The sequence below is a fragment of the Oreochromis aureus genome, linkage group 17 (assembly GCF_013358895.1).
Source record: "Oreochromis aureus strain Israel breed Guangdong linkage group 17, ZZ_aureus, whole genome shotgun sequence".
In the NCBI taxonomy this organism is placed as follows: Eukaryota; Metazoa; Chordata; class Actinopteri; order Cichliformes; family Cichlidae; genus Oreochromis; species Oreochromis aureus.
The window spans coordinates 4,259,082-4,274,546 of NC_052958.1; the positions used below are offsets into that span (position 1 = coordinate 4,259,082).

The 15,465-nt window shown below is 40.9% G+C and overlaps 1 protein-coding gene across 1 annotated transcript; it reads left to right on the forward strand.

Annotated features, from left to right (window-relative positions):
- The first annotated feature begins 132 nt into the window (after window positions 1-132).
- On the forward strand, window positions 133-13,718 carry bcat1 (branched chain amino-acid transaminase 1, cytosolic). The gene is made up of 10 exons (XM_031758538.2): window positions 133-184; window positions 2,117-2,311; window positions 2,655-2,765; window positions 2,880-2,999; window positions 3,085-3,245; window positions 3,430-3,572; window positions 4,149-4,234; window positions 4,458-4,598; window positions 7,378-7,455; window positions 12,951-13,718. Exons 1-10 carry the CDS (start codon window positions 155-157, stop codon window positions 12,987-12,989), a joined length of 1,104 nt encoding a protein of 367 aa, XP_031614398.1. The 5' UTR covers window positions 133-154; the 3' UTR covers window positions 12,990-13,718.
- Window positions 13,719-15,465: the final 1,747 nt, after the last annotated feature.

Below are 15,465 nucleotides of genomic sequence, written 5' to 3' on the forward strand. Positions count from 1 at the left end.
GACTAAAGCAGCTTTCCCAGGTTATATTCCCCTCTGTAAAATCCTTGTACAATCCAGACACATTTGTATGCTGTTGATTTTTATTGCCATCTTCATATTGTTTAGATTGTTGTCACTGTTTTCAGGGGCCATCTGCGACCAAACCACCACCCCAATGGCTGACGACAGTACTCAAAGCTTCAAGGTAATGAATCAAATTCATGTGTCTGAATTCTATCAATGTCTTAAAGACACCTACCCTCAGTAGCAGCTCCAGGTGTAGCATCTTGGTGATTCCTCGGCTTCTCAGCACCTAAAAATCTCCCCCGTTCCCCTACAGAGTAGATACTCCGGTTCCGGTGCTTTTCTTCATGTTGCCAAGGGCGGCACCGAAAGGCCTTGAGAGTCAGTCATGAACCAGCGTTCATATTGTGACAACAAACACTTGAAAAACTAATCCCAACAAATCCCAGCACTTAAAAAAGCGAATTTGTTGTCAACCCGAGTAAGCCTTTTCTTTTGTCCATGATGCTGCCATTTTTAGAGGAGGGAGAAAGAGGAGGGAGGGGGGTATGCGGTGCACTCTGGTTCTTGTCCTCCTCTTTCACAAGTGCAGTCTGCTCAGCAGAATCCACTTTCCCAGCTCACGCTAAGTAGCTGGAGCTTTGCTTGTTTTCTGACCCTGACCACCTGAGCAGTAGATAGCAGGCTCAGGTAGAGATTAGGGTGGACATGTGCAGACGCACACTGGCCCAGGCTTGGAGATGTCTGCCAACTTTCACTTCCATTGAAAGAAATGTAAAGTTGGAGTTATGTGTTGCAGTTTGACCTGTAATATGTTTGGTACATGAGCGTCTCCATCATTTTTTTTATGCGTTATCCTGCAACCTCTTATTTTCTGACAGGTCAGATATTTGAAAGGCACCTCACATGAAAGGACTCAGTTTGCCTTGTAGTGGGAGTACCCAGGTCAGACGCCCTGTGCTGCCTTCTTTTTTCTTCTTGCACGCTGTAGACACTCAGCTACATTCATATTTATAGCCATTTAATCCCAGCCGAACACTGGCTGGATGCAGATAGCAGCGAAGAAGGATTATGGCTCATTCTGAGGACGGCGCACACTGTCGCATTCTGTCGCGTTCTGTCGCGTTCCTGTGCTGTTAGGTGAAGGTGTTCGACATAGGAGCTAATACTTTGGTTTGTCTGCAGAGAAGATGTGCATCACATTTGTGTATTTATGTTCAGAATGATTGAAAAACAGTGACAGAATAACTGCACTCCTCTAATCAGTTTCACACAGTGCTCGGACCGCGGTCACTCACCACTAGCCACCGCAACTGTAATCTGGGATTATGGTGCAAGCAACCGTCTGCACCAGAAGGGAGTGGATAAAGTGTCGATCTAATCCTGGCCAATTCTAACACACAACTGACTGCTGGCCAGCAGGAAGTGTCTCTTCAAAAGAAGGATCACATTATTCCGTCTTGCTGAACAGCAGGAAAGGACAGCACTCCCAACTGTTCCTTTTTTTTCACATAGTTCTTGATAAATCTTTCACATCTCTCTCAACCTGCTGTCACTGCAGCAACACAGAGGTAGCTTGGTGACATCACGGACTCAGAGACTGAATGACTCATATTCAAGGCGTCAGTGTTAGTTTGATGCTGTTCTGTTTCGTACTTAACCCACTGACCTTTGACCTCTGGGCGGTCTAGTGGCGATAGACAGCTTCTAGGGGGATAAATATTGCTTTGTTTTTGAATGCAGTTCTCATTTGTGTGTTCCAGTCCCACTGATTTAATTATAAAGCTGGCACTGGAGGTCAACTGTCCAGTTCTTGATTTACCTTGTATCAATGTTGGTGTTACAACAACCCCTGGTGGCCAAACATGGTTCGGGAAATATGGTCTAGCATAGCAGCATAACATAGCCATGAACACAGTGGGCATGCAGATAATATGCTTATGATCAGAAAGTGTGCTCATGAAACTTTGCAGGGAGTGCTTTTCCCTGATTATTTGATCAGTTGGTGAAATTTGATTGCAAATGTAAATATTAACAAAACTGGATTCAGATTCATGCATCCCTTTATTTTAAAAAAGAAATAATAATAATTCTGCTCTGTGTTTTTAACCAGGCGGTTGACCTGGTTGTTCAGCTGTCCCCTGCTCTAAAAACCAAGCCACATGTGGTTGACTTCGGGACTGTCTTCACTGACCACATGTTGACTGTCGAGTGGAGCGTGACTGAGGGCTGGCAAGCCCCGTTCATCAGGCCGCTCGCAAACCTATCCCTCCACCCAGCCTGTTCCTCACTACATTATGGTATTCAGGTACACCAAACCCCTTCATATTTTCATTTACGAGCTCAGCTAGAGTAGCTTTGCATGATTCACATTTCAAATTCTTATTTATTTTATGCCAGGCTGTTTTTGAACATCTATTTTAATTTGGTATGGAATAAAGACAAAATTTGTAAAATTCTGACTAATGGACAATAGCACACTGAGCTGAAATGGAATAAAGAATAAATCTGTACTGCAGTAGGATAAATGCATATATTAACAGAATAAAGCCTTTGGCATTATTTCAGTTTACAGTTTGAATGTGTGGTTAAAAATGCCATCAGGGTTAAAAAGACTTCAGTATTTTCAGTGTTCTCTGTATTCTCAATAGCTGTTTGAAGGTTTCAAGGTATACCGCGGAGATGACAGCCGACTGCGTCTCTTCCGACCGATGCTCAACATGAGCCGCATGGCTAACTCTGCCAAGAGAGCTTGTCTGCCTGTAAGATAGATGTAGAGAAAAACAAAGGGGCTTAATGTGGGAATAAATGAATGAATGAGCTGGTGAAAAGGTTTTTGCTATCGCCCTCTGTCTTTTGTTGTCTCACTCCTCCAGGCCTTTGATCAGACAGAGTTGCTGGAGTGTATCAGGAGATTGGTGGAGATTGACCAGGACTGGGTTCCTCGATCAGACTCAGCGAGTCTGTACATAAGGCCAACATTTATTAGCACTGAGGTGAGGAGGATGGTGACGTTCTTGTGGGGGCGAATGTTTTCTAAAACTGAAAGTCATTTTAATTTCCTTAATGTGTTTATGGCAGCCTTCTCTGGGCGTAAAGCGGCCTGGCCGTGCCTTGCTGTATGTGATCTTGTGTCAAGCTGGCTCTTATTTCAACTCTGAGGCAGATGCCATCTCCCTGTGGGCTGACCCAAAATACACACGGGCCTGGAAAGGAGGAACTGGAGACTGCAAGATGGGAGGGTGGGTAGATGCATACTGTATGAAAGCTTGCTTAAATTTCCTAAGAATCAGCCATTGCACTCTGATATAAGACTTAGTTTGATTTGGTAATTAAGATTTTACAGTGTGGGTATATATAACGTGCAGAACAATCAAGTCTTTTTTTACAGGTGTATCCTAATGATCTTACTTTGGATTTCCACAGGAACTATGGATGCTCCCTGTTTGCCCAGTACGAAGCAGGTGATTACGGGTGTCAGCAGGTGCTCTGGCTGTATGGACAGGACCACCAGATAACTGAGGCAGGAACTATGAATATTTTCCTGCACTGGATCAATCAGGATGGAGGTTGGTCAGTTACAGAAACTGATCTAAATAACGATGACGCTACTTTCAGGGGCTCCGTATGTTTGATATGGTAGAATTACACACAAAAGTCACCCCATGCTGGTCATTAGAAAGAATGTAGGTTTAAATAGGCATATAGGCATATGTAAAGTGCCTTAAACCTACATTCTGTCTAATAAGCAGGAGGTGGTGACCTTTCTAGTCATAAAAAGAACTTAAAGCTCTTTGGATGGCTGTTAGGAAATTACACTGCTATTCACTTGATTTATCGCCTCAGTAAAAACTTTTCTGATGAGTTTATAGTTTTTGTTGGTAGTTTTAAACCTTCTTTACTAATGTGTCCATTTTGTAAATTGCTCAGTTTCAACCATTTTTGTACAGTGGGTCTAACAGGAAGTGGAACTGCTCTTAGGTTGAGGCTTCATAACAGTCCACAAAACCAGGTTTTACATCAAAGGGTACAAGGTTATCTTTAATATACAGTCTATCCATAAAAACAATGAGAAAATATTTCCAAAAAACTCATATTTCTTTTATTTTTGATTATATCAAATAATGTTTTTCTTTTTCTAATAGAGGAGGAGCTTGCAACTCCACCTCTGGATGGCATCATTCTCCCAGGCATTACTCGACGGAGCATCCTAGAACTAACCAGGAAATGGGTAACGGACACACATAGAGTCCAGATGTGCATGTTTTTAAAAGAAAAAAACATTCCTCTGTAAGATTTCATGTAATCTGTGAAGTTGGTTTGGTCTCAGTAGCTGCATGCCTGACTCCCTATTGTTTGATGGACACTTTTAACAAAAGCAGTGCTAATGACATATCTCAAAGGTTACAGTGCATGAACACATTTCCAAAAGATTTCTGTTCTGTTTTTTTCAGGGTGAGTTTAAAGTGACAGAGCGCTACCTCACCATGAGCCAGCTATGCTCTGCTCTCAAACAGCAGCAGGTCAAAGAGATGTTTGGCAGCGGGACTGCCTGCATGATCTGCCCTATTGGACACATTGTCTACCTGGGAGAGGTACTGTAGGGATGAGGGGCAAACAACATGTTTCCTGTCTGAATTTATATGCATTATATTCAATCATACATTAAGTGTATATACACTAATTGTACTGTAGTGTGGGTCCTAAAGATACTGAAGTGTGTGTTTTTGTTAAAGATATTTCACTTTATTCAAATTTTGCAGCAAATGCTATAGTTTTAAAAATGTTAGTTGAATATACTAACAGTATTTAATGATAACAACCAGTGAAGTGTGATCATAAAATCCTGGGACTCCTGGGAATCTTGGGCTAAATAGCAAGTTTAGCTAACTTGATATTCTTACACTCACTAGCCACTTTATTAGGTACATCTTACTAGTTCTTCCTTCAGGTTTACCTTGAACACTGCCAATTCTTTTTGGCACAGATTCAACAAGGTGCTGGAAACATTCCTCAGAGATAGCTCATAACATAGCTAACATCACCACATCCAAAAGGCACTGAGATCTGTGACTGTGGAGGCTTAGTTGAACAGTGAACTCATCGTCATGTTCAAGAAACCAATTTAACATGATTTGAGCTTTGTGACAGGGAATGTTATACTGGTGGAAGCAGCCATTAGTCGATGGATACACTGTGGACATAAAGGCATAGGGACAGTCTGCAACAGTACTCAGGTAGGCAGTGGTACATAAAATATGCTTAGTTGGTACTAAGGAGTTCAGTATGTTCTAAATTATATTCTCCACACTGTTACACCACAGACAGGATGGATCCACGGTTTCATTTTGTTTACATCAAATTCTGACTCTGCCATCTAACGACATTTTTCCAGTCTTCTGTTATTTTTTTTAGCCCATGCAAATTGTAGCCTCAGTTTCCCTTTTACCGCTCAGCTGTAAAAAGCTGATGGGGTATTTTTGTCACCCCTTCAGGCAGGTGGGCAGCATGGAACCCAAGTTTGCATCGATAATAACAATTATAATAACTTAGATTTGTATAGCGGTTTTCAAGAAACCCAAGGACGCTTTACACAAGATAATTCAAGAGCAAGGCGACGGTGCAGCTACTAAAAATCTTGGATGAGTTCGAATCTCAGTGACTTCAATCTGAAGGTCAAGTTTTCTAAAGTTTTCTGAAAATCTTCTGAATGCGATAACTCAAGAATGAGGGAACGTAGGATTTTTAAAATGATACCATAGGTGAATCTACCAGAAGGCTGAAGGGTAGCCTGAGATGGGTAGTAATGCGTTAAAAGTAACACGTTACTGTAATCTGATTACTTTTTCAAGTAACCAGTAGGAGTTAATATTGCCAAAAAAGTAATTAGATTACTGTTAGTTTCCCATAAGCACGCTGCGTTACTGCATCACTAAACCGTGATTTTGTTTGTGAGAGTGTCTCATGACAATGACGTACGAGCACGACATCCGTGGCAGCAACAGACGTGTGCAGATCAACAATGGACAATATGGAGTGCAGGAGAGAGTACGACCATGCAGTGTTTAAAGCGTGGACGTACTTAAATTACTTTAAGTTTGATTCCATAAAAAGTGACAAAAACATTAGCGTCCGCTGTACACTCTGCGTGGGAAGAAAACTTCTTTCTACAGAGAAAAATTAAACTTCAAATCTGAGCGAGCAGCGAGCACGCTGCCACGGGAATGTGAAATTCACAGAGAAACCCCCGGATCCCCCCATGGACATGACCGCTGCGGCACAGCACAAACCTCCGCCCGCCCCACTCCTGCTAAACAGGTGACAATAGATTTAAGAGCGACAGGACTTAGTGCTGCTGAGTCTTTGATTTTATTTATTTTTTGCTGTGTTTTAGTTGCATCTATTTGAAAGAGTGTAAACACAAAACATTATTTTATTTTATATGCTGGAATATGCAGAAAATAGGCTTAGATTTTAATTTGATTTCATTTGAATAAAGTAACTGGATTACTTTCTTGGAAAAGAAATCAGTAATTAGTAACTATGTAATTACTATGTTCAAGTAACTTGACCAACACTGCTGGCGGTCACCAGTAATCTCTTAACTAATAAGACTGGCTCCTGGTGTGGTTTTCTGCTGCTGTAGCCCATCTGGTTCAAGGCTCGACATACTCTTTTGCATATAATGGTTGTAACAAGCAGTTATTTGAGTCACTGTTGCCTTCCTACCAGCTCAAAGCAATCTGACCATTCTCCTGTGACCCCTGACATCAACAAGGCATTTTCCCCCAGAGAACTACGGCTCAGTGGATATTTTCATTTTTTCAGATGATTTCCTGTAAACTCCAGAGATGGTTGTGTGGGAAAATCCCAGTAGATCAGCATTTTCTGAAACGCACCAATAATGATGCCAAATTCACTTAAATTGCCTTTTTTTTCCTCCATTCTTACTCACTTTGAGCTTTAGCATGCCAATGTGGGGACGAGCTGTTGAATAAGGATATCTAATAAAGTGGCCAGTGAGTATATAGCGCATCACTTTGCAAAAAGTTTTGCCATGTCACCTTCTGCTTAATCACAGCTTAAAGAAATATACATTTTGTGATTACATTTCCCTTTAAGAAATTATAATGTAAAGAAAAAAAGCCTGCTCCACCATCTGTATTTGATTAATGGTTTCATATGAAAATAGCGTACTTTAATACTTAAAGGGATTGCTTTGAATAATGAGGCTCATGGTATCTTGTGACCAGAACCCTGTGGCCTCTTGCTTTAACTCCATCTGCTCACTTAATGTTCACCCTTTTCTCTAAACTTATTTTAAAACAAGTTGATTTGTAGAGACAATAAAATTATTAAAACTGTGTGTTTTAGAACTTGCATATCCCCTGTCGAGATAAACAGTCAGTGAAGCTGACATCACGGCTCACAAAAGAACTCACGGATATGCAGGTAGGTGGATGCCCACACATATGCCGACACTGTTTTCCCACAGATGCTTGCTCGAGCTTAGTAACAACTGATTGAACATTTATGTTCTTTACACTCCTTTTACCCCAAGGATTCTTCTCTCGCGTATTATTAAATTACTTTAAATAAAGCCTTCAGTAATGCGAAACACTGTAACTTGAACAGTATCCTACAAAATAAAAGGTGGGAGCTGGATTTACTGGGCTAAATGACAGCAGTGTTATAATTTGTCACAGGCCTGGCTTGTTAGTTACTCACTTTTGGTAGGCAACAACTAAGAGCTTTCGCTGGAAAAAAGGCAAATAAATGGAAATGTTACTAAATTAAATGATTAATGTGGCTGATGAAAGGCAAGACCTATTAAAAACAAATATTCCCTCCAAATATTCACTTATCTTGCATCTCCATAATTGCATTACAGAACTGTTATCTGAGTGGTTATTATGTAAGTCATTGAGATAAAACTATTAAACTGTTATTTTTTGAACAAACCCCCGTCGGTCGTTATTTATCATACACCCACCGATTCCATTATTTTGCTGTAAGTACATAATAAGTGAAATATCTCATTAAGTAATGAGTAATGACTTGGTAATATTGTACATGGCCTATAATCAGGTCACATTTAAAGTCTACTCAGCACTGCAGGTTTAAAGAGATTCATAATATGCTTTGCTGAAGGCTAGATTTGTGTTAATGAGGCTGTTGTGTATTGCCTTCTTTCTGTTATTGTGCTGTGCAATGAGCCTATTAGTAGCGATATGAGCTTGAGTGTGATCCTTACTTGAGTTCCTTGTTAGTTCTCAGCACAGTGCATTTTGTCCTCATACAGTGTTTTCAACTGAAATTTACCTGTGTATGCTTAACAGATGACCTCAACATCCTACATGTTATAGAAACAAACTGACATACACTATATAGCCAAAGGTATTTGCTGGTCTGCCTTCACACACATATGAACTTAAGTAACATCCTATTCTTAGTTTTCATATGATGTTGGCCCACCCTTTGCAGCCACAACTGCTTCAGTTGTTCGGTTGAGTGTGTTTATGGGAACTTTTGACCATTTTTCCAGAAGCACATTTTTGATGTCAGCCCCTAAAGTTGGGCGAGAAGGCCTGGCTCATAGTCTCCACTCTAATTCATCCCAGAAGTGTTGTGTCAGACTGAGGTCAGGACTCTGTGCAAGCCAGTCAAGTTCTTTCAGCCCAAACTGGCTCATCCATGTCTTTATGGAGCTTGCTTTGTGCACTGGTGCACAGTCATCTTGTACCATCTCCAATCTGTTCCCACAAAGCTGGGAAAAATTGGTCCAACATTTCTTGGAATGCTGAAGCATTAAGAGTTAATTTCAACTAAGGAGTCAGGCCCAACTCTGAAAAAACAGCTCCACACCATAGTCCCCCTCCACTTTGCACAATGCAGTCAGTTGAGTACCGTTCTCCTGGCAGCCACCAAACTCAGATTGCCTAAAGGAGAAGTGTGATTCATCACTCCAGGGAGCATGTCTCCACTGCTCTACAGTCCTCTGCTTTACACCACTGCATCCATCACTTTCCAATGAACTTAGTGAGGTAAGGCTTGGATGCAGCTGCTCGGCCATGGAAGCCCATTCCATAAGGCTAGTCTGAAGGCCACATGAAGTTTGGAGGTCTGTAGCGACTGACTGGAGAAAGTCGGCGGCCTCTGCACACTATGTGCTTCTGTGATTTTACTTGTCCTACCACTTCTGGCTGAGATGCTGTCATTCCAAATCACTTCCACTGTTGTCCATTTAGTAGCGAGGACAGTTCATGACTGGATGGTTTATACGCCTGTGGGAATGATTGGAACACCTGAATTCAATGATTTGGTAATATAGTGTATGTTTAGTATCAAAGCTATTCTCCATATGCAATGTGATGCAGCTTAAGCCTAAGTAGGCCTAAAACTCTTTTGGCTCCCTTACAGGGGATTATCTTGCTCCATCTCACCCTATGAATCTTCCTCGTCCTCTTTTCCTCTTGCTTGGCAGCTCCATCTTCAACATCTTTTGTCCAGTATTCCGTTAGCCCCCCTCTGCACGTCCAAACTATCTCAGTCTTGTTTTTTTGTCTCCAAACCAATCAATCTGAGCTGTCTTTGTAATGTACTCATTTCTTTCACCTGTCTTGTCTCTCCCAGTGAAAGTCTTGAAATCTTCAACTCTTCCACATCTAGCTTGCCCCCCTGGCTTTTTGTTAGTGCCACCATCTCCAAACTATACCTCATAGCAGGTCTCACTACCATCATATAAACCTTCCCTTTCATTCTTGTTGCCATCTTTCTCCTGACGCTCGTCTCCACCCTGTCTGCACTCTCTTCTTCACCTCTCTTCTGCACTGTCCATTACTTTAGATAACTAGGCTTAAAAAAGGCATTTTAAATTATAAGGCTTATACTAGGATATTTGAATTAATCTATGAATAGGCTTCAGAACCACTTGTATGTGTCAGTTTACACTCGTAAGGAAAAAGGAAAGGTAGCAAATGAAACCATAATGAGCTTGAATGGAGAGAAAAAACAATTAATGCCCCTGCAGGGAAGTAGCAGGATGAGTCTAATAAAAGTCCAGGCAAAGTATTTATAACAGAGAAAAATCAATGATCCGAATGGGTGATAATTAATGAGAGCAAACCAAAAGGGAACCAACTGGGAACAACTCCAAGACACAAGCAGGCAGGCAGGTGGAGGGTAAACTGACACATTAGTAGCTAATAGGAAACAGGGGAAACAGTCTGGGAATCAGAAAAACAGGAGGCTCTCCAATAAAAACAACACTACCAAGTTAAACAGAGAGTGACATCAAGCAGTAACAAAGGAGAAAAGGTTATCTCACTTCTCTAATTTGCTTCCTCATCTCCTCTGTCCTCCATCCTCTTGCCTGTGACCGTAAACCAGTCCCAGCAGTAATGTGTTTTGTTTGAGCTCCAACCAAACAATCTATGATGCAGTTGTGACACATATAATATTTGACTGACATCGCTTTAAAAAGAGGCTCCAAAGGACGGATGTCTCATATTAAGTGCCAGTTGACTTGACTCCCGTCTCTTCCTCAACTCCTTCACTCACATCTCTGGTGAGAGTCACTATGACAAAATGAAAGTAGTCGAAGATGTGCAATTTCAGAAATGAAAATGGAGTATAAGAAACAGAAGGCAGGGACAGACATGGACAGACAAGACATGGCCATGATCATAGCAGAGAATGTCTTCAGTGGTACAGCAGATAAATTGAAAATGCAAAATAAATAAAACATTTCTGCATGTTTTCTGTGTGCTGGATGTGAAACTACAGGAGGCGTCATTATAAACATCAGTGGCTTCTACCTTTAAAATCAAAAATCTTAAATGGACTGGGTCTTATTTAGCACTTTACTACTCTACCTAAGCACCCAAAGTGCTTTATTCAACATGTTTCATCCACACAAGTCTAAGTACTTTGTCCTTTCTCCCAGTCATGGCTAACAGATGGCAGATGGATTCCCCTAGATGAGCCTGGTTTTTCTGGAGGTTTCTTCCTGTTTTTCCTTCCCACTGGGGTTTTCTCTGTATCATTGTAGGGTTTTTACCTTATAATATAGAGCACATCAAGTGGACTGTTTCTGACCCTATATAAATAAAACTGAATGTTCTTACTCCTATGAACGCATCAGGAGCAACACAGATCCATAGCATCTTGCCTATGGATACTTTGGCATTCAGATTGGAGCAGCTACACTTCCATTTAGCAGATGACCTGCTTTACCTCCAGAGCCATAGCCACCCAGCACCTGACTTGAACTTAGCCAATCTCCCCTTTGAGATCGTTGCATACTACTCCGTCTACTACTCGTGGCTGCTACTTTTAGATCAAGTCCTCTGTTGTGCTCTTGCACTTTTACTTCTGCACTTGTACTCATTTTACACTAAGGGTCACATAGGGCCCACTTTGTTTTCAATGAGCTGTGTGTTGGTGTACACTCGGACTGATCCTCCTGTGCCTTTGGTGGTGCCTCTCACCTGCTCCAGTGCTGGCCTATGCAACTGCAAACCTCTGGGTTGTAGCTATAGACCCATATCCATTATCACCAGTGATGAAATCACATAGTGCACAGTATAGTGATCAGAATGAAACTTCCTGCAAACAAACTAAAAGATGGCAGCTGTCTGGACTTGTGCAGGAGATATTAAGTCATCTAAGGGTTTATGATTCTTAAAGGTCAGTTACCTTAACTGTTGATCACATCTCCTACATCCTTCGGTGTTCTGACATTCTGGACTTGGAAAGAAACTGAAGGACTTTCAAAGCAAAATCAGTTATTTTGACTACATTTGCATTGGAGACCTCACTACTGCATTACAGGGTTATAAAGATATTATGTCTTCTTGATCTCCTAAATGTCCTCTAAGCACTTTGATTAGTTTACGCTACTTATCTCTTAAACTTGCCTTCTCTCTGTCTTCTTCTCTTTACTTTCTCCGCTCTCTGTTTGTTTTTTTGTTTGTATTTGCAAGTCTGCGCTAGTCAATTAGCATATCTCCTCTCTCCATCATCCAGGCCTTGTAAGTGATATGTGCGACGAATGCACTGCCGCCATCTTTGTGTGCGATAACATCCTCCTTCGTCGACAGAGTAGAGACAGTCGCTGGCCTAATGGAGAGTTGCAGATAGGGGCAAAGACAAACTCCCGAATTCTCTCATTAAGCTTGTCGTAATTGCACAAACCCAATTATTGCCTCAGCCTTTTGTGATCTTCAAAGCCAAGATGCTGCAAATGAAGCCTCGAACAAGTGCGAGAGGAGGAGGAGGAAGAGGATTTGGGGGAAGAGGGAAGAGGGGACGGGGTTGGAGGGTGGGGGGGTGCGCAGCTTAATGAACAATAAAATTGACAAAACGCTGGAAAACGCTGCGCTCCTTCCGCAGCGCTGTTAAATCTGTTGACATTTCATTTGGAGGGAAGCAGCGCAGTGTTAGCCCCCCACACACGCTCTTCCTCCCGCCCCTCTTGAAGACAACATTGTGCAACAAACAAACGAGTGGTCTGAGGCAGCAGATGAAAGATGGGTTTACTAAGTCGCCCTGCTGTTCCTCTTTCAAGTTAATTAGAAATCACATTCTTTTGTTTCCCCTTCGCAGGCGTTTATTTACTTTCTCACTTCGACCATTAGAACAAATTTGCAACATGAGACACAAATAATTGGATTTGTCTCCGCGGCTGTCACGGATTGGGGAACATTTTGTTTTGATTTTTTATTATAGTTCCTTTCTCTGTGTTGTGTTGTGTTCCGTTTGGTGGCTGAGTTTGCAGATTTGCTTACGGATATTTGAGTTCATTTTTTGATTTGTGTTGCGCTCGCAATTAAGCAGATTGAGGCGAGAGAAGTTTAGTGCTTAGTGGCATGAGATTTTCTTCTGTTCGGGCCCCAAAGGACCAGAGATTTTTGTGTAACCTTTTCGTGACCTTTGTTCTCTTGCAGCACGGACGCACACCTAGCGACTGGACTTTCGAGGTGTAGCAGTGTTGAAGGAGCCTGGACACAGTGAAGCAATGTAAAGTATGCGCAATACTTGGAATCTAACTGCAATATAAGTGACTCCTTTACTTACGTTTACACTTAAAATTAACACAAACACAGAACTGTCCAAAGTAGTTAATAAAGTAGGATAACGTCTCATGCAATACTGCACAATAACTTACATTACCCCCGCCATGAGGACTTGCTCTGTAACTTCTTCCCAGCATCCCAGCGTTGATAAGTTTCACATGACTGCATGAGAATTTCAAAGTTGCTACAAAATGGCTTGAACTTGTGAGGTCTAAAATAAAAACATGAACTTAAAAGTCAATGTCTGTCAAGGATGCTTATGTCTTAAACATATTAAAGTTGTGTCGGAAGTAAAATTTTCATTTTCTGTATGATGAACCAGGAGGCTGGTTACCTAGATATGTGGGGCCTAGATGTGAGTCAGTGCCCCCCCGTTCAATAGAGAAACAAAGGTGTCTTCCCTGACTGGTTGATTAGTGTTGCTTATTGAAACTGGTTGTAAAAAGGTATACAGTGTGGTATCAAAAACTTGCTTTGGTTGCTAGCAGACAGCTTTGACCTTACAGGGTGCAGAAACATCTTTTTCCATTAAGGTGATGAATTGCATCAAGGCCTCTTTAAGAAAATGAAGAAATACTACCAAAAAGCACCCTACAGGCCTTTCATTGGTCATTAGCAGGCTTGTTTGCTTGGTTTAAAAACACAGACATGTATGTGAATTTGTGATATTTTTCTTCATTATATTATTGAATGAAACAAACAGTGATGAATAACACAGTCTCTCTGTAAGAATGAATAATAAAAACATATATTTATTGTTATTGTCCTTCTTCTTTGCAACGTACGTCAGTTACAGGCGCTATTAGTGTCACCTCTTGATTAACACCTATTTGCAAATAACCATGACAACACATTCCACTAAAAATAGTTTAACAACATGTGTTACAAAACACCAATGTGCAGTTATACGTAACATACACGTCAACAGCATACACCAACGCATGCTCATAACATATGGGTGATGAATTGTAAAAACTGGAGTGTTATAAAAAAAAAAAAAGAATTCCCAAAAGCTATATAGATGTTGATAATCCTGGTACACTCTGCAGTTTTTATAGCAAGTTTCATCCAGTTTGATTAACGCCTCCAAGAGGAGTTAGGAAACAGATCTTAGTACGCTGACATCACTGGAGTAATATTTTGAATAGTGAAAAAAATAAAAATATGGAACTGGAAATGATGATAAGTGTTCCACTTAAATATAAACCACTCTGATGAAACAGACTAGAACTGTTAATACTGTGTAATTAGCCATGTTTTAAACTTGCCTTATAAATTGAGCTCTTGCCCATAACTAGCTTACTAGCAGTTTGACTCCTATAATCAATAAGCAGTGATTAGGAGGTTATTAAAGGCAAACTCAGCTAATGTCTCAGAGGACACAAAGTTTGGTTTTGGAAGAATAAGTCAATAATAATAATGATAAATGTTTTCTAATGGTTAATAAAGGGCAAATAAGCTACAAATGTACATGCCTATAAGCCACAAGTTAATGGTGAATATGTGTACCTTAAGATAAAGCTTTATCAAAATGAGATATAATATGTTAATTGCTGAGTTTTACTGGCTGCTGGCTGTAGCCTCACAGTTCTTAATGTGACACGAAAAATGCATCAGTCTCCTTTTCTAACTCTCACAGTCACAGCACCTAACACATAGCTGTATTCAAAGATTCTCTGTGGGGTCTTACCACGCATCATGGAAGGAAAACTTATTTCCTTCTTTTATTTGCACATCTAATAAATGTACTGAACTCTTTCTCGCTGTCTTGGTTTGGCACAAATGTAGGAAAACGCAAGAGGTGTAAGAAGAAGGATGCAGTCCCACATGCATCTCACCTTTGTATTTTCAAGATGTTCCATTCACAAGACCCTATCCTTGACAAAGAAAGACCCTTTGAATGGAACACATGATAATCTGTGTGTGTGCTGGAAATCACTACTTCTTTTTCACTGACACGTTTGCGGTGCTGATACAAGTCGACATCTAAAGCACTTATAGCAGCGTGCAATGGTTTTAAACAAAGTACTAATGCATGAGTTCTATAATGCTCCAGGCTGTATGTTGTGGGTCATTACACAAAGCTAAAGTGGTGTATTTACCATTTAAATTGTATATTTACAAATAGTTTTAAAATCAATCTTAGGATCAATAACAGAATTGAATGCTAATTTGAAAGAGTTAACAGGTGGGTTCAGAAGTAAGCAAGCATATCAGCTGGTTAACTTCCTCTTTGGAGAGCGGTGGGAAGTGGGCAGGCATGTGAGTGATAATAAGAGGGTGATTGGGCATCCAGAGAAACTCCAAGGGAAAACAGAGCTGAATCGACTGACGAGGAAATGAGCTGAGAGATCGAGGACCTGAAGCTGAGATGGCTGTGACGACC